The sequence below is a fragment of the Anolis carolinensis genome, chromosome 4 (genome assembly GCF_035594765.1).
Source record: "Anolis carolinensis isolate JA03-04 chromosome 4, rAnoCar3.1.pri, whole genome shotgun sequence".
NCBI classification, from domain to species: Eukaryota; Metazoa; Chordata; class Lepidosauria; order Squamata; family Dactyloidae; genus Anolis; species Anolis carolinensis.
In genome coordinates this window covers 251,895,622-251,917,562 of record NC_085844.1, presented here as the reverse complement: position 1 = coordinate 251,917,562, position 21,941 = coordinate 251,895,622, and the positions used below count along the sequence as shown (strand labels likewise).

The following is a 21,941-nucleotide window of genomic DNA, read 5'->3' as shown; positions in this document are numbered from 1 at the left end:
GACACTCTGGCTGCCATGGTTTAAAGCTACGGAATTTGGAGAGCTGAAGTTTGCAATCTTTGGCTTTTTTTTCATGTCAGGAACGACTTGAGAAACCGCAAGACACTACTGGTGTGAGAGAATTGGCTGTCTGCAAGGATATTGCCCAGGAGACGCCCGGATGTTTTGATGTTTTTACCATCCTTGTGGGAGGCTTCTCTCGTGTCCCTGCATGGGGAGCTGGAGCTGATAGAAGGAGCTCACCTGCCCTCCCCAGATTCGAACTGGCAACCTTCAGGTCAGCAGCTCAACCTTCAGGTCAGCAGTCCTGCTGGCACAATGGTTTAACCCATTGCACCTCCTGGGACTCCAATCTGGCTGAGAAGGCTAGAGACATTGTGAAACTACAACTCCTAGGATTCCATAGCAGTTCAAATGGTGTCAAACTGCATTAATCCTACAGTGTAGAAGCAGCCTAGGAAACAAGCATAACAGAAGTGTGCTTTGTGGTGTTGTTGGGAAGAGATTTAACAAAGCAATTTGCCTTACAATCCTTACCATTAATCTGGGGGAGAAGAATGCTTCCAGCAAAGAAGTTGATGAGGGTTTGCATGAATTGTACCTGGAGATTGGGAGAGAATTGGGAAAACAAGATTAGACGTTTCAGAGGGACACCAAGTTATCTACACTGTTGAATGGTTGCAGTTTGAGACCTCTTCATCTGCCGTGACTCAATGCTATGGAATCCTGGGAGTTGTAGTTTGGTCAGGCACCATACTCAAGAACTTGTCAAACTATAACTCCCAGGTAGTATTGAGCCATCGCAATTAAAGTGAAGTCAAACTGCAGTAATACTACAGTGAAGATGCACCCTGAGATACCCAAAAGCTCTTACCGAGAAGGGTCCAACGTCTGAGTGCTTCAAGGACAGCTGCAATCTACAAGGGAATTGAAGAAAATAAGTGCCTCTTTCTAAATAAAGAAGATTATAAAGAGTCAATGGTAAAAAATGAGTGGAAATAATTCAGAGGAGCAAAATTCATGGTATAATGGCAAGCCTATATGAAATAAACAGGCATGTACATGCATAATAATCCAAGAAACCTATAGTATTGTAAAGATGACAGCTCACAGAACTGGAAAGAATATTGAAAATATTGAAAAAATGTTTTAAAATGTTTTTCATGAGTGAAGAAATCCTAGATGCACCAAAGGGTACATCTATCTATATATATAAAAGGGTAATGAAATTTCGGCCTAGGACAAAACAACAAAACTACACATCCCAGAAACACTAAACTTGGCAGCACAACCCCTCATCCATGTCTCTACGTTCGTACAACAAAAAGCTCCAGCTACTTCAGAAAACAGCCAGGCTTTGAGACTGCAAGGCTATTCACTGCTATTCCATCTGGCCAACAAAGGATTCCCATAAGCCACAGCAACACGTGGTCGGGCAAAGCTAGTACTATATATGTAATTAAGGCAGTTTGTTGCCACTTAAGTGCTATGGAACCATGGTACAGACTTCTGGGAGTTGTAGTTTTGGTGAGGCTCCCGCACTCTTTGGCAAAGAAGGCTAAATACCTTAGGAAACTACAGCTCCCATGATTCCACAGCACTGAGCCAAAACAGTTAGAGAGGGGTCAAACTGCATTAATTCTGCAGTATAGATGCACCACAAAAAGGGAATCCTGGGCTGACTACAATTTTCAAAATTCAGAGTTTATTCTGCGGAAAATTGACACATTAGGTAGACTTGTATAACAAACATTTTCTGTATAGGAAACACTGTTTCTTTGTACAATTTTTACTTTACTGAATTGCCAATAGTCCTTGAAAACTGTGTTTTTGAAATATTGTCTCAGTGCAGGAAGAAAATAACTATAATTGTTCATTTCTTCCTTTAGAATTGCATCCTTATTCACCAGCCATGTATAAACAAGTAGCAAAGGCAGTACATTTTCATGGTAACATTATGCAACCCCCGGTGGCGCAGTGGGTTAAAGCCTTGTGACTTGAAGGTTGGGTTGCTGACCTGAAGGCTGCCAGGTTCAAATCCAACCCAGGGAGAGTGGGGATGAGCTCCCTCTATCAGCTCCAGCTCCATGCGGGCACATGAGAGAAGCCTCCCACAAAAATGGTAAAAACATCAAAAACATCCGGGCAATGTCCCCTGGGCAACATCCTGGCAGACAGCCAATTCTCTCACACCAGAAGCAACTCAGGTTGCTCCTGACATGAAAAAAAATGCAACCAAAGATGTATTTTCTGTGTGTGTGTGTAGGTGTTGGAACACCAATGTGGACAATGCACTAGAACTTACCTGCCAAGTTGCAGGGAGCCAGTGATTTTGGTGGAGCTGATGGCAACTTTGACCGATATAGTAGTCGACTGGAAAGAAAAAGAGAGAGGCAGGTGAAGCTAGCTTGCAGGTATCTGCACTGCAGAACTGATGCAGTTTGACACTGCTTTAACTGCTATGGCTCAATCCTACAGAATCCTGGGAGTTGTTGTTTGATCTGGAGTCGGCACTTTTAACCAGAGAAGGCTCAAGACTGTCGCACCTCAGGTTAGCTTCATCTTGCTAAATACACCAGGCTGCACATAGGTTATAGTCTTTTGTAATTTATTAGGAAATAGGAAATAAATAGTTATTTAAAAGCAAAAGTAAAGTTCCAAAAGATTGTTGCAAAACAAGGCTGTAAAGAATAATCCAAGAAAACATTAGGCATAAAACAAGGTTCCATTAATGCATGACAAAGTCCCAGAAACATGAACACACAAAGGCTGCAGATAATCCGGGAAAAGAAAAGCTTGCTTCTTGACTCAACCGAGAAGTTGCTTTGACAAAGGTTTCTCTCTCAGCACACTCTTTTAATACCTCTTGCATAGCATGAAGGCATTTCTTTGGCCTTTGACCTCCCTCTTGCTTGCTATTCTAACACTTCTATGACCCCTGAATTCCAAACGACCAGCTCAATCCAGAGATTCTGTTTCGTCAAGGCCAGACAGCTTGTTAGCGTTAGCGTCTGTCTGTATGTGATCAGACTGGGATCTGTCTTCCCTTTGCACCTGGCTAGCTTTAGTATCATCAGCACCATTCTCTGCCGTGGGAAAGCCTCCCTGTTCCTCATCTTCCACAGCAGGAACACTCTGAACCTGAATCACATAATTCCCATCAGAGTCATCTTGAACCTGAATCCCATTGTCTTGAACCTGAATCCCATAATCCCCATCAGAGTCACTCTGAGGCTCCAGCTGAGTCACAACACAGACCTTGTAAATCTCCAACTCCTATGATTCCATAGCATTGTGCCATGGCACTTAAAGTGGTGTCCAACCACAGTGTCGATGCACTCAAAGAAACAGATGAAGATGGAGGAGACCATTGGTGGTTGGGAAACTGTTCCAAAATGTAGACACTGTTGAGGTTTTGTGGAGAACTTACCACGTCCAAGACGAAGAGAGGAGCCAAGGTCGAGTTTGGGAGAATGGCAAAGGCTTGGACATCAACGTCTGGACTCAAGGACATAATTTCAGGCGTAATGGTCAATGATGGCGCAGCAGAGGGCAAAACCTTGAGCATCATGAGCATATCGGGATACAGTTTTTCCAGCTGGAGATGGAGAGTAAAGAAGACATTTTGTTTATGTTTACACATCCGGTTGACTCTGGCCTTCATCCTATTGATGGTCCCTACAATACGATCTGCCTCTTAAGATTTGAAGGGACATCTAGATTACAGAACTGGGTCAAAACTAACAAAACGAATAACAGAATAATAGAATTTAGGCCAACCCACTGATATGCAGGAACACACAATCAAAACATTCCCGAATGATGGCCATCCAGTTGAATGTCAGCAGAGAGAAATGGAAAGGACTTAATTTAGGAAGAATAAATTTTCGAGATGAGATAGATGCATCTATATATATAAAAGAGTGATGGAATCGCGGCACCGAGCAAAGCAACTAAACTACGGGGCCCCCAACCTCGACATTGGACAACACAACCCATCATCCACGCCTTAAGGTTGAAACAACACAAAATCACTTCACGCACCTCCACATGGAGAGAACCCACAACACACCATCGGGAGCCATGCCCGGGAGGGAAACAAAAAGTATAATGGCTGGCCGGCAACAGGGAAGGCAGGCAATGGGAAAAAGCTGTCCCCTGGGTCCTAGCGCCCGCCCATCATCCAAATCATTTATCTCCACTCCAACCTTCTACAATATCCAACCCATTTTAATACTCTATATTTGAAATATATGCTATGAACCATGACAAACAACACAATCTCTCTCCTAATGTTTTAACAAGCTTAAAATCACAACACCAAATAAAAAACAACACTCTTAAAACATGGGAATGCCAGACACTAAACAATCAGGGCCAGCGAACACCTCCCACGATCTGCCATGCAGGACACAATCCAAGCACTCCCAACAGATGGCCACCCAGCCTCTCAATAATAATAATAATAATAATAATAATAATAATAATAATAATAATAATAATAACAACATCATCATACAATCCTAAGGTTTGCAGAGGCTGACTATTTCTGTGGTCCTGACATGTCACATCTCTTTTTATGTTTGGAACCTTTAGAGTGTTTGCTTATCTTTTTCACATAGAAAAAGGATAGCTGTATACTCAGAGAGGCCTGACTCTAGTACATACTAAACATAAAGACAACCATACAACAGACATTCAATACCACCACTAACTCAAATTTCTCACCAACACCACCAGACAATGCCACAGCAATGCGTGGCCGGGCACAGCTAGTTATTTATAATTTTCCTTCTAGTCATGCATTCCCTAGATACACTGTGCTCCAGACTGATTGTCTCAGAGGCAAGATAGAAAAATAAACCCATACATAGCAGAGTACTTATCAGTTGTTAGCAGAGTGTAACTGTGCTGTCTGACCTTGTGCTGCTCACTGTTTCAGAAAACTCTGATTCAGTTTTCATCCAAACTAACAGGAGGCCTTTAATCTTGACATGTTGCTCTATGTACAAATATATACACAGAAATTAGGATCCCCTGATCTCCTATCAGTCAATGGCATATACAAAGATTTACTCATGATGAGCAACAGATAACAAATGTACAGCATGATGGAAAGATGGCAAGATGAGAGCCAAGAAAAAGAACATGTCATCATCAGCCAGGGACAAAAAGGAATGATGCAACCCTCATCATGAATGTCACTTGTTCTTGACTCAGTTGTCCCCTAAGCTATTTAATGATGCAGCAGGTCTGTGACCACATGTCCATTAGAACTGTATTTCTACACCAGTTTTACACAATAGGGTTACAGCCAATGCATTCCTGTCTAACGGTGCATTATCTATCTAACAGAAGTGAAATACATGGATATAGGCATGTTTAGCTTGGAGAAGAGAAGGTTGAGAGCTGTGCTGTTGTGTGTTTTTTGGGCTGTATGGCCATGTTCCAGAAGTATTTTCTCCTGACGTTTCACCCACATCTATGGCAGGCATCCTCAGAGATTGTGAGGTTCACAACTTCTGAGGATGCCTGCCATAGATGTGGGTGAAACGGCAGGAGAGAATACTTCTGGAACATGGCCATACAGCCCGAAAAACACACAACAACCCTGTGGTTCCTGCCATGAAAGCCTTCGACAACACGTTGAGAGTTGTGTTTAAATGTTTGAAAGGACATCCCATTGAAGAAGGGATAAGGTGGTTTTCTAGTGCTTCTTATATTGGGACACAATGCAGAACTGGATTCAAACTGCAGGAAAAGAGATTCAATTTAAAGATTAGGAAGAACTTCTTGGCAGTAAGAGCTGTTTGGTAGGAGACTGTGATACGTGTCTCTTTCTCTGGTGGTTTTTTAAGCAGAGGCTGGATGGCCATCAATCGGGAGGGCTTGGATTGGTTTTTCCTACAAGAAAAATGAAGTTGGAATGGATGGTTTTTAAGGGTCTCTTCCAACTCTAGGATAAGGAGCCATGGTGGCACAATGGGCTAAATCCTTGTGCCAGCTGGACGGTGGACCTGAAGGTTGGGTTGCTGACCTGAAGGTTGCCGGTTCGAATCCGTGAGATGGATGAGCTTCCATCTGTCAGCTCTAGCTTGCGAGAACATAAGAGAAGTCTCCCAGCAGGATGGTAACACATCTGGGCATGCCCTGGGTAACGTCTCTGTAGACAGCCAATTCTCTCACATCAGAAGCAACTTGCAGTATGTCTCAAGTTGCTTCTGACACAACAAAAAAACCTCTAGGATACTATGTTTCACCTTCCATTTTGCAAATGCGCAACCAGTTCCAACCCATTTCCCTTTGAAAGGCCTGAAATTGGCAAAGCAGAGCAGGTAGCTTATTACATCAAAGCTGTTGGCTTTATCCTGTATTGAAATTGCCAGATGGAGGAAAAATCCTCAGCTGAGAAACTTCATTCTTAGAAAAACCAACGTGGAAACTCTAATGGCTGGAGGCTTAGTAAGGAAGAAACATTTTCGGATATCTGGCATGCTTCTATTTTATCGGTAAATGAGGATTCTTCGCCATCTGGCCCCCCAGATCATCACATTAAATACCAGGGAAAAACTTTAACGCTATTTAATGCAGCTTTAATTTGACTGGCTGCATATGGAGGAAATATTCCATACTTTTAATCTGCTCTGCAATTCCTTGTTGCAGTTACTAAAATCACGACGCTACTCTGGGGCATTTGGATCTGCAAAATGATTGTTAATATTCTGCGACTGCCATTTGCAAATTTGTTTGTTTCTCTTCCTTTTTTCCCAACCCCATTCTTGTCCTTTTATTATCACATTGTAAAAGCATAGCGAGAAAAGGGTGTCCCAGGTCTTCCAACAGCTTGGAAAAGTTAGACTAATAGATAGGACAGGGTAAAGCATTCTAAAAACAAGGAAGAAATACAATCAACTCATTGCAATTGCAGATTTGACTTTTGCAGTTTTGGTTATTTCATGGATTTGATTACAAATGTTTTCTCTAGAAATTTCTATGTCCTCCAGTGCAATTCTATGGTCAACTTTATCCAGAGGCTGATTGTAGGATCATGCTGGAGAGCCTAGAGATTTCTAGAGAGTACGCCTTTTTAGGAATCTCCATGTCCTTGTCGCTCGTTGGCCCTCCTCCATAGGAAGTGGAACCTTGAAACCATAATAACAAGTAACAAAGGTTCCATCTACACTGTCATATAATGCAGTTTTAGCTGCATTATATGAGTCTACACTGACCATATAATGCAGTTTCAGATGGTATTATAAGGCAGTGTAAGTGAAGCCAAAGTCTTTATTTTGGTTCTATTCAGTACAATGAAATCATAAAACCACAAGCCACTAGATGGAGCTTATGTTCAGTCCTAGCCTGGCTAACTGCTTATCCAAAGTCTTCTGTTTCATGCCAACTGTTATTTATATTACAATTCTTATCTGTCTGTCACTGTGATAAGTCCAGGGCTTCAAGGTTGAAGAAATTTAATCCAGTTCCCTCCCTTTTTCTTTCCCAATGGGGGCTGGCTTTTGGATATTTGGCAAGACTTTGAAGTAGCTGCAAGATGGGTTATTAAAACAGATATAAGTGGAGATTTTAATAAGATTTGTTGGTGTATTTTGTGTGAAATGTTGAATCAAGTGTTTTGCTGTTGGAGTTTTGCAACTGTGTATTCCGGCATGCTTTCCAGCAGCACACTGGTTAATGGCAGGCCAGCTTGAATGATAGCCTGCCTAGCCAATAGGTCAAGCCTTCCAATCTCAGAAGGGCAGACAGGACATTCGTCATTCTGCTATGGAATGTGGGAGTTGCTGGCAGAAGAGCTTCGCAGACGATCAGCAAAGAGAGAGGACATGCATGGGTCCTATGAGCGATGGACTTTGTAGTTGTATATAGTTTGTATATATAATAAAGCCTTGGAACCGCTGTGAACAGCTGAATAATGACTGTGGTGTTGTTTGTCGGTGCTGCTTAGCCGGATGCTTACAAAGTCTGATGGAGGATGGATTGGTGAGAGGCCTGACTAACCAATTAATCAGGGTGGTTCGCAGCTAATTAACCCCCGACAAGATTCATATTGAGTAGTGTCAGAAGTCATAGGCAGTGGGTTCGTGGGTTTGGGGAAGGAGGGTATGGGTTTGATATGATGATGTAATTTTACTGTTTTTGTTAATTACTGTACTATTTGTACTTGATTTTTGCTTTCTGCTCATAAACAACATACAATAAAATTTTAAAAAGTAATAAAAAAATAATTGCTCTTGCCTATCCTTCCAGCCGCCCTTCTCCATTCTGTCAGCCTCCCAGCTGTTCCTGGTGTTTTCCCTTATCAAGTCCTGATCCATGTGTCCATCATCCCTTCTCTACATCTCAAGGCAGCTGGATCTACATTACCCTGTAACCCAGGATCTGATCCCAGCTTTGAACTGGATTATTGTGATGACTCATGGGCCTTGTAGTCCTGTCCAGCAACACGGAATGGACGAAGGATTGGGGGAAATCCAACCCCAAATAGGGAAACAAGTTGTCCAGGAACACTTGGCCTCTCTAAACGAATTCAAGTCTCCAGGGCCAGATCAGCTACACCCAAGAGTACTGAAGGAACTAGCGGAAGTTATTTCAGAACCACTGGCAATTATCTTCGAGAGTTCTTGGAGAACGGGAGAAGTCCCAGCAGATTGGAGGAGGGCGAATGTGGTCCCTATCTTCAAGAAGGGAAAAAAGAACGACCCAAACAATTACCGTCCGGTCAGCCTCACATCAATACCAGGCAAAATTCTGGAAAAGATCATTAAGGAAGTGGTGTGCGAACACTTAGAAACAAATGCGGTCATTGCTAATAGTCAACACGGATTTACCAAAAACAAGTCATGCCAGACTAATCTGATCTCTTTTTTCGATAGAGTTACGAGTTGGGTCGATACAGGGAATGTGTCACGACCCAGGCTGCAGAGCACCAATAACCATACACCGAGGCCAGAATCTATCTAATATCTTTATTGAAGGAATATATAAAGTTAATAAAAACAAGTGTAGAAAATAGTCCAGAATTAGACCTTTCAGGAAAGGCCAGAATTAGTCCAAAAAAGCAATGTCAAATAAGAAATATTAAGGTCCAAAGTTGTAATCCAATAACCGAAACACTCACTTTGCCAAGCAAAGTGAGGGGAGATGACAAGGTCCTTTAGTCCAATAAAACTTGAGCGTGGCTAGGAAATAACTTGATACTTGAAACAAGGCTTGAACGTGGAACAAGGTAACTAAGAACAAGAACAAGGTCCGTGGAATAACTCGGTAAAATCCGTGAAACAAGGCAAGGATCGATCCTGGGAAACAAGGCAAGGTCCGCAGATAAACAAAGGCTGGGAAGCAAGGCGAAGGCTGGATAGCAAGGCAAGGCTTGGGCAGGAGCGAGGCTTGAATCGGAGCGCGCTGTCCAGACACAACTCGCTCCGTAGGCTGACGAATTGACTCCGCGAAGTTACTACGCGGGCAAAACACCTATATAGAGTCTAACTTTCTCACCGAAGCAGTTCTCTGGGAAACAGAAGCGAAAGCTAACCTCTGAGGCCAGATGTTAAACTCCTTAAAGATTCTCACGAGAAACAGTCTTAATTGGCCACATTCTTAGCTGCTATCCTCGCACTCCTGCGCGAAGCTGATTCCAAACTTCTCTGTTGTTTACAAAACTCCCGGCGCAAGAACACGGGAGAAGTAGGCTCTGGGCTTGTTTGACATACTTCTGGGAGACAACTTTCTTGCAGGTGCAAGGTTCCCAGATCTGCCTGGGAAAGATCTGGCTGAGAGGAATCCAGTTCAGACTGGAAAGGTAAAAAACCCAAGTTTTCCTCCTCATCAGGAATTACAATGTCCTGAGCAGGACTACAAGGCCCATGGGTCATCACACTATCCCCCTCCTCAAGGCCCCTCCCAAACTGGGGCCCTCTCCCCGAGGCGCGAGGTCGCGGCTTGGCGGGATAGGTCTGATGAAAGCGGCGGGTTAGATCAGGAGCATGGACTGTGGAGGCGTCTTCCCAAGAGCGTTCCTCAGGGCCAAAACCCACCCAGTCAATGAGATATTGTAGGCGGCGGCGATGAAAGCGAGAATCCAAAATGTCCTCAACCTCGAACTCCTCCTCCCCATTCATCAAAACAGGAGGGGGGGGCGGTTGGTCTGAATCAGGACGCACACCATCCGCCGGAAGGAGCAGGGAACGGTGAAACACTGGGTGAATGCGCATTGAACGCGGAAGTTGGAGTTTGAAAGTCACGGGGTTTAATTGCGCCACCACTGGATAGGGGCCAATGAAACGGGCATCTAACTTCCGGCAAGGGCGGTGGGAGGGCAGAAAGCGAGTGGACAGGAAAACCCGATCTCCTACCTTGATTTCGGGGCCCGGCTGGCGATGTTTGTCAGCGTGGCGTTTATAGTCCTCCTTGGCTTGGTCCAGTTGCTGGAGCAAAAGTTGTTGCACCGCTGTGAGTTCCTGCAGCCAATCCTCTGCTGCGGGAACTTCTGAAGTTTCAATGACAGGGGGGAAGAAACGTGGATGGAAGCCGTAGTTTGCAAAGAACGGCGTTTCTTTTGTAGAAGCTTGAACTCCATTGTTGTAGGCAAACTCAGACAGTGGTAACAGAGAAGCCCAATTGTCCTGTTGATAGTTTACATAACAGCGAAGATACTGCTCCAAAGTGGCATTGGTGCGCTCCGTTTGCCCATCTGTTTGGGGATGATGAGCTGAAGATAAGCGAGAGTCTATGCCCAATAGTTTTTGTAGTGCCTTCCAAAAACGAGAGGTGAATTGAGATCCACGGTCTGTGACTAAACTCTTGGGCAATCCATGTAGTCTGAAAACATGTTGAAGGAATAGATCTGCAGTCTCTTTGGCCGTGGGAAGACCTTCACAGGGAATGAAATGGGCTAACTTGGTGAAAAGGTCCACCACCACTAGGATCGTGGTGAATCCACAGGAAGGTGGTAGGTCAGTGATGAAATCCGCAGAAATTATTTCCCATGGCCGAGATGGGGTAGGAAGGGGATGCAGAAGCCCTGAGGGCTTCTCCCTTCTTATCTTGGAGCGCTGGCATACTGGGCAGGTGTTGACATATTTTTCCACATCTTTGCGGATCTTGGGCCACCAAAAATCCCTTAGGATCAGATGCATGGTTTTAAATAGTCCGAAATGCCCTGCTGGTTTGCAGTCATGACACAGACGAAGCGCTTTCTCCCTGCCCGGTCCGGGTGGGATATAAACATGATTTCTATAGCATAGCAGTCCATCTTTAAGCGAAAAGGGAAAATGCAGACCTTGGCGAAGTTGGTCCTGCGCCCAGGCATCTGCTTGCTGACTAGCCCGGATTTCTTGAGCACAGATGGGTCCTGGAGTAGGGGAAGTTGAACCAATGGGAATGGATTTGGTGTTCCCCACCGTGAGCGTGGCAAAGTTCTCGGGTTGTAGCAGTTGGGATTCAAAGGTCTCCTTGCGTCCTGCAGCGTATTCCGGTTTACGTGACAGGGCGTCTGCTTGCTTGGTTTGGGCTGGGGTCACATAATGGATCTGGAAGTTGAAACGTTCAAAGAATAAAGCCCAACGTTGCTGCCTCTGATTTAGTTTGCGGGCAGTTCTTAGATGTTCTAGATTACGATGATCAGTGTGGACTTCAATGGGAAATTTGGCCCCTTCTAGCCAATGTCTCCAAGTTTCAAAGGCTGCCTTTATGGCCAGTAGTTCTTTTTCCCAAATGGTGTAATTTCTCTCTGGTGTGGTTAGTTGACGAGAGTAAAAGGCACAGGGATGGAGGTGATCTCCCACCGGTTGTAAGAGTACAGCCCCAATTGCCACATCAGAGGCGTCCGCTTGCACAACAAAAGGGGTTCCAGGATTTGGGTGCTGTAGAATTGGCTGGGAGGTGAATAGTTTCTTTAGTTGCTGGAACCCTTTCTCTGCTTGATCAGTCCAGCGGAAAGGCTGCTTTCCACGGATGCAGCTAGTGATGGGGTCGGACCAGCGGGCAAAATCTGGAATGAACTTGCGGTAATAGTTCGCGAACCCCAAGAAACGCTGCACCTCTTTCTTGTTAGTTGGCGCCCGCCATTCCAATACTGCTGAAACCTTGGCTGGATCCATGGAAAGCCCTAGAGGCGAGATGCGGTAACCAAGGAAATCTACCTCTTGTAGATCAAAGGCGCATTTTTCCAGCTTGGCATAAAGTCCATGATCCCGCAATCGTTGTAACACCATTTTGACGTGGTTCTCATGTTCTGATTGTGATCTAGAAAACACCAAAAAATCGTCCAGGTAAATTATCAAGAACCTGTCTAGATAGTCCTGAAAAATGTCATTGACAAAATGCTGGAACGTTGCGGGAGCTCCGCATAAACCGAAATTCATAACTCGGGACTCGAATAATCCGAATTTGGTCTGGAAGGCGGTCTTCCACTCGTCCCCTTCCCTGATGCGAACTAAGTTGTAAGCCCCCCGAAGATCCAGCTTGGTGTAAACCTTGGCTCCTCGAAGCCGATCCAGTAGATCCGAGATTAAGGGCAGGGGATAGCTGTTCCGCTTGGTGATATTGTTCAATGCTCTGTAGTCCACCACCAAGCGTAGTTCCCCTGACTTCTTCTTCACAAACATCACTGGGGAGGCGGCTGGGGATTGAGAGGGTCTGATGAATCCCTTGCGAAGGTTTGTCTCTAGGAATTCCCTGAGAGCTTCTTGCTCTGGTTCAGTCAGGGAGTAGAGATGCCCTCGCGGAATCGGGGCCCCCTCCACCAAGTCAATGGCACAGTCATAAGGTCTATGTGGGGGTAATTTTTCGGCTTCTTTCTCATTGAATACATCCCAATACTCGGAGTACTTCTTTGGCAAGGTGATGATGGGCTCGGTGTCTGTGGCATGGCATACCTTGGCTACGAGGCAATGGTTTTGGCAGTACGGTGAAGCAAACTGCAGTTCTCTGTTGGACCAGGAGATGTTAGGGTCGTGGAGAGTCAGCCATGGAATTCCCAAAATCACAGGAAAATGGGGAACCTCGGTAACAAAGAAGGAAATCTCTTCCATATGTTCCCTTATCCACATCCTGGTGGGTTCCGACCACTGACTTACGGGGCCCGTCTTGAGGGGGCGGCCGTCTATGGCTTGCACCACACGGGCATTCTTGAAATCATGATATTGTAATCCCAGAGAGTCGGCATACTCTCTATCGATGAAATTGTTGGTAGCTCCAGAGTCTATCATAGCGTGGATCATGACGGGTCCCCTTTTTGCTGACCATAAAGTGACCACGAGAAGGAACAGGACCCCGGTTGGCGGCTCTTGGATGGATTTTTTGACCGGGTTGGCGAGCCTCTCTACACCCGGTCGTTGGCTTCCCCCGCCGGCTGTGTGCCAGTCGGCTCAGACGCCTTCGTCTCCGTGGAGGACGCCGCCGCAAGACGGGCGGCCGGCTTCCCTTTGGCTGGGCACTCTCTGGCGAAGTGGCCCCCGTTCCCGCAGTACCAGCAGAGGTTTAAGCGTTGACGACGGGCCTTCTCGGCGGCATCTAGTCTGGGACGTACATTGCCCAACTGCATCGGCACCTCCTCGCCTCCTCTGGGGTATGGGGTTGGCGGTGGGGGTCTCCACACTGGTCGTGGCTGAACGCTGGCGGGAGCGGGGGGTTTTGCCCCGGCTCTACTGCCCTGGCCTCGAACCCACTGTTTCCTGTTGGCAATCATGACTTCAGCCCGTAAACATTGATCAATGAGTGCCTCGAGGGTCTGGGGAGGGTCCACCTTGGAGATTTCTTCCAGCATTTCAATGTTGAGACCCTCCCGGAATTGTCCTCTGAGGGCTACATCGTTCCAGCCGGTGTTGTGGGCCAGCACTCGGAACTCGGCTATATACTGAGACATAGGTCTGTCTCCTTGGAAAAGGCGACGGAGTTTGTGACCGGCTGCCTCCAAATTGTCCTCGATTCCCCAAGTCTCCTTGAGGTGGTCCAAGAAGTGTTGCGCTGATCTTAGGTGTGGAGAGGCTTGATCGTACAGTGCCGTCGCCCAATTGGCCGCTGGCCCGTCTAGAAGACTGTAAACCCACGCCACTTTGATGTCTTCTTGGGGAAACTCGGCATCTCGGGCCTCTAGATAAGCTTGACATTGGCGACGGAAAACATGAACCTTAGAAGCTTCTCCAGTAAACTTGGTGGGCAACGCCATGGCCGGGAGGCGGACTCCGCGCTCCCGCAAGCCCTTTATTTCTCCATCCTGGGCGTTGAGTCTGTCGCGGATGCGATCCACCTCTTCCTTGTCGATGGTGTAGGTAATCGGCTGGCCGCTCGGCCCAGGTACGGCTCCGGTGGACATTCTGGCCGAGGTTAATTGGTGCTTAGGGTGGCGGAGTCAAACTGTCACGACCCAGGCTGCAGAGCACCAATAACCATACACCGAGGCCAGAATCTATCTAATATCTTTATTGAAGGAATATATAAAGTTAATAAAAACAAGTGTAGAAAATAGTCCAGAATTAGACCTTTCAGGAAAGGCCAGAATTAGTCCAAAAAAGCAATGTCAAATAAGAAATATTAAGGTCCAAAGTTGTAATCCAATAACCGAAACACTCACTTTGCCAAGCAAAGTGAGGGGAGATGACAAGGTCCTTTAGTCCAATAAAACTTGAGCGTGGCTAGGAAATAACTTGATACTTGAAACAAGGCTTGAACGTGGAACAAGGTAACTAAGAACAAGAACAAGGTCCGTGGAATAACTCGGTAAAATCCGTGAAACAAGGCAAGGATCGATCCTGGGAAACAAGGCAAGGTCCGCAGATAAACAAAGGCTGGGAAGCAAGGCGAAGGCTGGATAGCAAGGCAAGGCTTGGGCAGGAGCGAGGCTTGAATCGGAGCGCGCTGTCCAGACACAACTCGCTCCGTAGGCTGACGAATTGACTCCGCGAAGTTACTACGCGGGCAAAACACCTATATAGAGTCTAACTTTCTCACCGAAGCAGTTCTCTGGGAAACAGAAGCGAAAGCTAACCTCTGAGGCCAGATGTTAAACTCCTTAAAGATTCTCACGAGAAACAGTCTTAATTGGCCACATTCTTAGCTGCTATCCTCGCACTCCTGCGCGAAGCTGATTCCAAACTTCTCTGTTGTTTACAAAACTCCCGGCGCAAGAACACGGGAGAAGTAGGCTCTGGGCTTGTTTGACATACTTCTGGGAGACAACTTTCTTGCAGGTGCAAGGTTCCCAGATCTGCCTGGGAAAGATCTGGCTGAGAGGAATCCAGTTCAGACTGGAAAGGTAAAAAACCCAAGTTTTCCTCCTCATCAGGAATTACAATGTCCTGAGCAGGACTACAAGGCCCATGGGTCATCACAGAATGCTGTGGATGTAGCGTACCTGGATTTCAGTAAGGCCTTCGACAAAGTCCCCCACGACCTTCTGGCAAACAAACTAGTAAAATGTGGGCTAGACAAAACTACGGTTAGGTGGATCTGTAATTGGCTAAGCGAACGAACCAAAAGGGTGCTCACCAATGCGTCGTCTTCATCATGGAAAGAAGTGACAAGTGGAGTGCCGCAGGGCTCCGTCCTGGGCCCGGTTCTGTTCAACATCTTTATTAACGACTTAGACGAAGGGTTAGAAGGCACGATCATCAAGTTTGCAGACGACACAAAACTGGGAGGGATAGCTAACACTCCAGAAGACGGGAGCAGAATTCAAAACGATCTTGACAGACTAGAGAGATGGGCCAAAACTAACAAAATGAAGTTCAACAGGGACAAATGCAAGATACTTCACTTCGGCAGAAAAAATGGAAATCAAAGATACAGAATGGGGGACGCCTGGCTTGACAGCAGTGTGTGCGAAAAAGACCTTGGAGTCCTTGTGGACAACAAGTTAAACATGAGCCAACAATGTGATGCGGCTGCTAAAAAAGCCAATGGGATTCTGGCCTGCATCAATAGGGGAATAGTGTCTAGATCCAGGGAAGTTATGCTCCCCCTCTATTCTGCCTTGGTCAGACCACACCTGGAATACTGTGTCCAATTTTGGGCACCACAGTTGAAGGGAGATGTTGACAAGCTGGAAAGCGTCCAGAGGAGGGCGACTAAAATGATTAAGCGTCTGGAGAACAAGCCCTATGAGGAGCGGCTTAAAGAGCTGGGCATGTTTAGCCTGCAGAAGAGAAAGCTGAGAGGAGACACGATAGCCATGTACAAATACGTGAAGGGAAGTCATAGGGAGGAGGGAGCAAGCTTGTTTTCTGCTGCCCTGCAGACTAGGACACGGAACAATGGCTTCAAACTACAGGAAAGGAGATTCCACCTGAACATCAGGAAGAACTTCCTCACTGTGAGAAGGGCTGTTCGACAGTGGAACTCTCTCCCCGGGGCCGTGGTGGAGGCTCCTTCCTTGGAGGCTTTTAAGCAGAGGCTGGATGGCCATCTGTCGGGGGTGCTTTGAATGCGATTTCCTGCTTCTTAGCAGGGGGTTGGACTAGATGGCCCATGTGGTCTCTTCCAACTCTACTATTCTATGATTCTATGATTCTATGATTCTACTATTGTGGCAGACGAAGAGGAAAACATGGGGTTTTCGCCGGTTCAGCAAGAGCCGGAGTCTCTTCACCTGCAGGATGTTGATGTTTGCTCTCAAGAATTCAGCCAAACAGGCCTTGGGCAGAACTCCCCCCCGTTTCCCAGGAGGGAAAATTATTCTAAAGACAGGGGAGTCAGGGAGGCTAATCGGAGAAGCCTGAGAATCGCTGCCAAACAAATGGCTGATTAGGTCTGCTTCCCTTGGGAAATTCTAAGGAGTCTTGCATCTGGACAGAGTTGGGTTTCGTTTCCCGTTCTCTAGGGAAAGAGTTCTGTTGGCGGGAAAACGAGACCCAATATAGGTGTTTGGCGCGAGGGATTCTTTGCGGAGTCAATTGATCAGCTTGAGGAGAGAGATCGTGTGTGGACTTCGTAATCCCAGTTCCTTGCTTCCCGGATCAAGCTTCAAGCCTTGCCCTGTCTCACGGTTTTACCACGGACTCTGTTTCATGCTTCATGTTTGCCTTGTCTCCAGTCACGGATCTAGCCAAGAATCAAGTTTATTTCCAGCCTTGTTGTCAAGCTTCATTGGACTCTAAGACTCTGTTATTTCCCCACACTATTGCTTGGCAAAGTGTGTGTTTCGGTCAAGTGGATTAAAACTTTGAACTCTAATATCATTTATTGGACAATATATTTTTGGACTATATTTGACCTCATTTGAAAGGTCTGCTTCTGAACTATAATCTTCACTTGTTTTTATTGATTTTATATATTTCTTTAATAAAGATATTAGATAGAGACTGGCCTCTGTGTAAGGTTATTGGTGCTCTGCTGCCAGGGTTCTGACAATTATATGAGTCTCCACTGCCATATAATCTGGGATCAGATCCTGGGATATAAGGCAGTGTAGATCAAACTTGAGTCTTGACATTGCTCCCTAATAACCCTTTCCATCTCAGTGTGTTATTCCAAGCTTTACTCAGTTCCTTCTCTAAGTGCAATTTGGTTACAGTTTTCCACTGTTATCCAGAAAAAGTTGACCGTAAAGTCAAACTGGAGGAGATATATACATTCCTAGGGTGCATCTACACTGCAGAATTAATGTAGCTTGACACCATTTTAGGTAGCATGACTCAGTGTTGTGGAATCACAGGAGATGCAGTTTGAAAAGGTCTTTAACCTTATCTTCCAAAGATTGCTGGTGCCTCACCAAACTGCAACTCCCAGGATCCCGCAGAATTGAGCCACGGCATTACCAACTTTGGAGCTCTTCAATAAGAGGTTGGATGGACATCTCTCAGGAGTGCTTTAGCATATTCTTGCATAGCAAAGGTTGGAAAAATAGACTCATGAAGTACCCTCAGTCAGCACCATCATTGGACCTGAACACCAGAAATTGGAATAAAAGGAGATGGAGGCCAGAACTTCCTCACCTGTGGAATGAAGGCTTTAAAGGAAGACGTATTTAGGTGGATTTTGAACTCCTTGGGAATCTGGAGGAAAAAGAGGTATTAATGATGTAATAAAATATGTACAATTCATGAAAACAAGGGAAATTATCTCCCCTAATTTCCCCTAATTTTCCTCTTCATCTCCTACTTTCTAACAGGACATAGTTGAGGGACACTATGGTTTCTTCCATTGCTTAGAGATGCCCCAGAATTATATTCATATGGATTGCTCATATTTTTTAATGTTAGAGACCACTATTCCGAGCAGAGAGGAAGAGGACTCTGTTGTTCAAGGATTATGGGGGATGATCTTCTTTTTGCCCCTCTTTTACCATATCATCGGTGATGGTGAAGTTCATTGCTCCTGCCTCATAGTAGACGTTGCCAGCCGTGTTGAAGAAGAAGGTGGAGAGGCCAAAATACAGCATGCGGTCATGATCCACTGGGAAATCCAAGGCCGGCGGAGGGAAAGGAGGACAAGAGCGATGGGTCAAGGAGAAGAATTCACCCTGCGGGGCAAGAAAACCAAAAATGGAGGTAACACCTGCATGAAGGACCTCAAATATTGGTCAAGATGTCTCAGTCCATCCCAGTTGTGGCGCAGCTGGCTAGTAACCAGCTGCTATAAATCACTACTGACGGAGAGGTCATGAGTTCAAAGCCCGGGTTGGGTTAAGCCTCTGACCATTAATAGCCCTGGCTTGCTGTTGACCTATGCAGCCCCGAAAGACAGTTGCACCTGTCAATTAGGGAAATTTAGGGACGCTTTATGCGGGAGGCTAATTTACAACACCATAAAAACTGCCAGCAAAACACGAGGAAAGGAATGAGGAAGTACAGCCACTTCTGGACGGTGAAGCAACAGCTCCTCCTGTGGCCAGAATCGTGAAGCTGGAAAAATGTTAAAAATGCCTCTGTCTAATGTATGTTGTTTGTCTGTTGGCATTGAATGTTTGCCATATATGTGTTCATTGTAATCCGCCCTGAGTCCCCTTTGGGGTGAGAAGGGCGGACTATAAATACTGTAAATAAAAATAAATAAATTTCATCCTACCTTCAATTTCAGGTCCACAGAACTATTTGTAGCAGCCGGAGGCTCAACCAGGGAGTAATCGATCCCAGAGATTTTGTCGATTTGTGCTGTGACTACAAAGGAGGGGGAAAGGAAGAAGACAAATTGAGAAGGCAGTGCAGGAAGAATACTGGGACAAAGGATACTCGACAGAGGAAGAGAGATGCTCTTGGAGTCCCAAACCACCAAACCCAACTGTATTCATGTGAAGCAAAGAGAGCTTGGAGCACACATCTGCTAAGCAGATGCTCCCTTCATTCTCCATCCCTTTAAGTCTTTCTTTACCTGTCCTGAGGATCTATCACCTTACCTGGCAAAGACTGCAGAAAAGGCTGCAGCTGGGAGCTGACCGAACTGCTCACCTCATCGCAGATCTGGGAGAAAGGAAGAATTAAAATAAGCAGAACAAAATCATACCCAAAGGGATCTTCTTCAAAGCCCTCTTTGTTATTTTTTCATTATAGTACTAATTACATAAGTGGAGAAACTTCAGGGGCTCCGTTCTCCCTCATGTTTAGCTATTGGACTGAAACTTGCTCCAATGGTAGAACGCATTGACTACTGTGAGCCCATCCAGTTTCAGAACATTTCACTTATCCATAGATTTTGGGGAATTTTCAAAGTTTGTATAAACAACATTTCGGAAAAAATGACAAGAGCTATCTCCTTGAATTTTCTATATTTATTTATTTATTTATTTATTTATTTACAGTATTTATAGTCCGCCCTTCTCACCCCAAAGGAGACTCAGGGCGGATTACAATGAACACATATATGGCAAACATTCAATGCCAACAGACAAACAACATACATTAGACAGACTCAGAGGCATTTTTCACATTTTTCCAGCTTCACGATTCCGGCCACAAGGGGAGCTGTTGCTTCACCGTCCAGTAGTGGCTGTACTCATTCCTTTCCTCGTGTTTTGCTGGCAGTTTTATGGTGTTGTAAATTAGCCTCCCGCATAAAGCGTACCCAAATTTCCCTAATTGACAGATGCAACTGTCTTTCGGGGCTGCATAAGTGTCAGGACCCAGGCTGCGGAGCACCAATAACCATGCGCAGAGACCAGAAACTATCTAATATCTTTATTAAGGAAATATATAAAGTCAATAAAAACAAATGAAGAATATAGTTCAGAAGTAGACCTTTCAGGAAAGGTCAAATATAGTCCAGGAAAACAATGTCCAATATGAGATATTAGAGTCCAAAGTTATAATCCAATAACCGAAACACACACTTTGCCAAGCAAAGTGTGGGGAGATGACAAGGTCTTTAGTCCATGGAAGCTTGACAACAAGGCTGGAAAACAACTAGATACTTGACTAAGCAAGACTTGATACGAGGCAACAAGGAACAAGAACTAGGTCCGTAGCAAGGTCCGTGAAACAAGGCGGCTTGAAACTTGGTCCGGGAAACAGGGAACTGGAGTACGAAGTCTACACACGATCTCACTCCTCAAGCTGACGAATTGACTCCGCAAGGTTTCCTTCGCGGGAAAACACCTAAATAGGGTCTCGCTTCCCGCCAGAATAACATTTTCCCTGGGGAACTAGAAATAAAACTCAACTCTGTCCAGATGCATGACTCCTTAGAATTTCCCAAGGGAAGCAGACCTAATCAGCTAATTGTTTGGCTGCGATCCTGGCGCTTCGGCGATTCGCCTCCCTAGCGCCTCTATCTTTATTATAATTGTCTTTTCTAGAAAACGGTGGAGAATTCTGCCCAAGGCTTGTTTGACTAACTTCTTGAGGGCAAACATCCTGCAGGTGCAAGGGCTCCGTTTCTGGATGAAACGGTGTAAATCCCATGTTTTCCTCTTCGTCTGCCACAATGGTACTAGGAACGGGACTACAAGGCCCATGAGACATCACACTATCCCCCTCCTCAAGGCCCCTCTCCAAAATGGGCCCTCTTCCCGAGGTGCGGGGCCGCGGCTTGGCAGTGTAGGCCTGATGGAAGCGGCGAACTAAATCGGGGGCATGGACTGTGAAAGCGTCTTCCCAAGAGCGTTCTTCGGGCCCAAAACCCACCCAGTCAATGAGATACTGGAGGCGGCGGCGATGAAAGCGAGAATCCAAAATGTCCTGAACCTCAAATTCCTCCTCCCCATCCACCAAAACAGGGGCGGGGGCCGGCTGGTCCACATCGGGGCGTACCCCATCCGCCGGAAGGAGCAGGGAACGATGAAACACCGGATGAATGCGCATGGAGCGCGGAAGTTGGAGTTTGAAAGTCACTGGGTTAAGTTGTGCCACCACTGGATAGGGACCAATGAAACGTGCATCTAGCTTCCGGCAGGGACGGTGGGAGGGCAAAAAGCGAGTGGACAATAGAACCCGATCTCCTACCTTGATCTCAGGGCTGGGCTGGCGATGGCCGTCAGCGTGGCGTTTATAGTCCTCCTTGGCTTGATCCAGTTGCTGGTGCAAGAGTTGTTGCACTGCTGTGAGTTCTTGCAGCCAATCCTCCGCTGCAGGGACTTCTGAGGTTTCAATGACAGAAGGGAAGAAACGTGGATGGAAACCATAGTTTGCAAAGAATGGGGTTTTTTTAGTTGAAGCTTGGACACCATTGTTGTAAGCAAATTCTGATAGAGATAACAGGGAAGCCCAATTGTCCTGCTGGTAGTTTACATAACAGCGAAGGTATTGTTCCAAAGTGGCATTGGTGCGCTCAGTTTGCCCATCCGTTTGGGGATGATGAGCTGAAGATAAACGAGAGTCTATGCCCAATAGTTTCTGTAGTGCCTTCCAAAAACGAGAGGTGAATTGAGATCCACGGTCCGTGACTAAACTCTTGGGCAATCCATGTAGTCTGAAAACATGCTGAAGGAATAAATCTGCAGTCTCTTTGGCCGTGGGGAGACCATCGCAGGGAATGAAATGGGCCAACTTGGTAAAAAG

The 21,941-nt window shown here is 45.8% G+C and overlaps 1 protein-coding gene across 1 annotated transcript in view; it reads right to left on the bottom strand.

The window, feature by feature from the left end:
* LOC100553275 (bactericidal permeability-increasing protein) overlaps positions 1–21,941 on the bottom strand; it is a 46,476-nt gene that overhangs the window by 6,745 nt on the left and 17,790 nt on the right. The window contains exons 6-13 of the mRNA XM_062979202.1: positions 19,346–19,409; positions 19,018–19,109; positions 18,296–18,472; positions 17,946–18,005; positions 3,431–3,598; positions 2,306–2,373; positions 875–917; positions 538–601 (exon numbers count right to left, since the gene is read on the bottom strand). Of these exons, the coding sequence (XP_062835272.1) occupies positions 538–601; positions 875–917; positions 2,306–2,373; positions 3,431–3,598; positions 17,946–18,005; positions 18,296–18,472; positions 19,018–19,109; positions 19,346–19,409 (736 nt within the window). The remainder of the gene's footprint in view (positions 1–537; positions 602–874; positions 918–2,305; positions 2,374–3,430; positions 3,599–17,945; positions 18,006–18,295; positions 18,473–19,017; positions 19,110–19,345; positions 19,410–21,941) is intronic.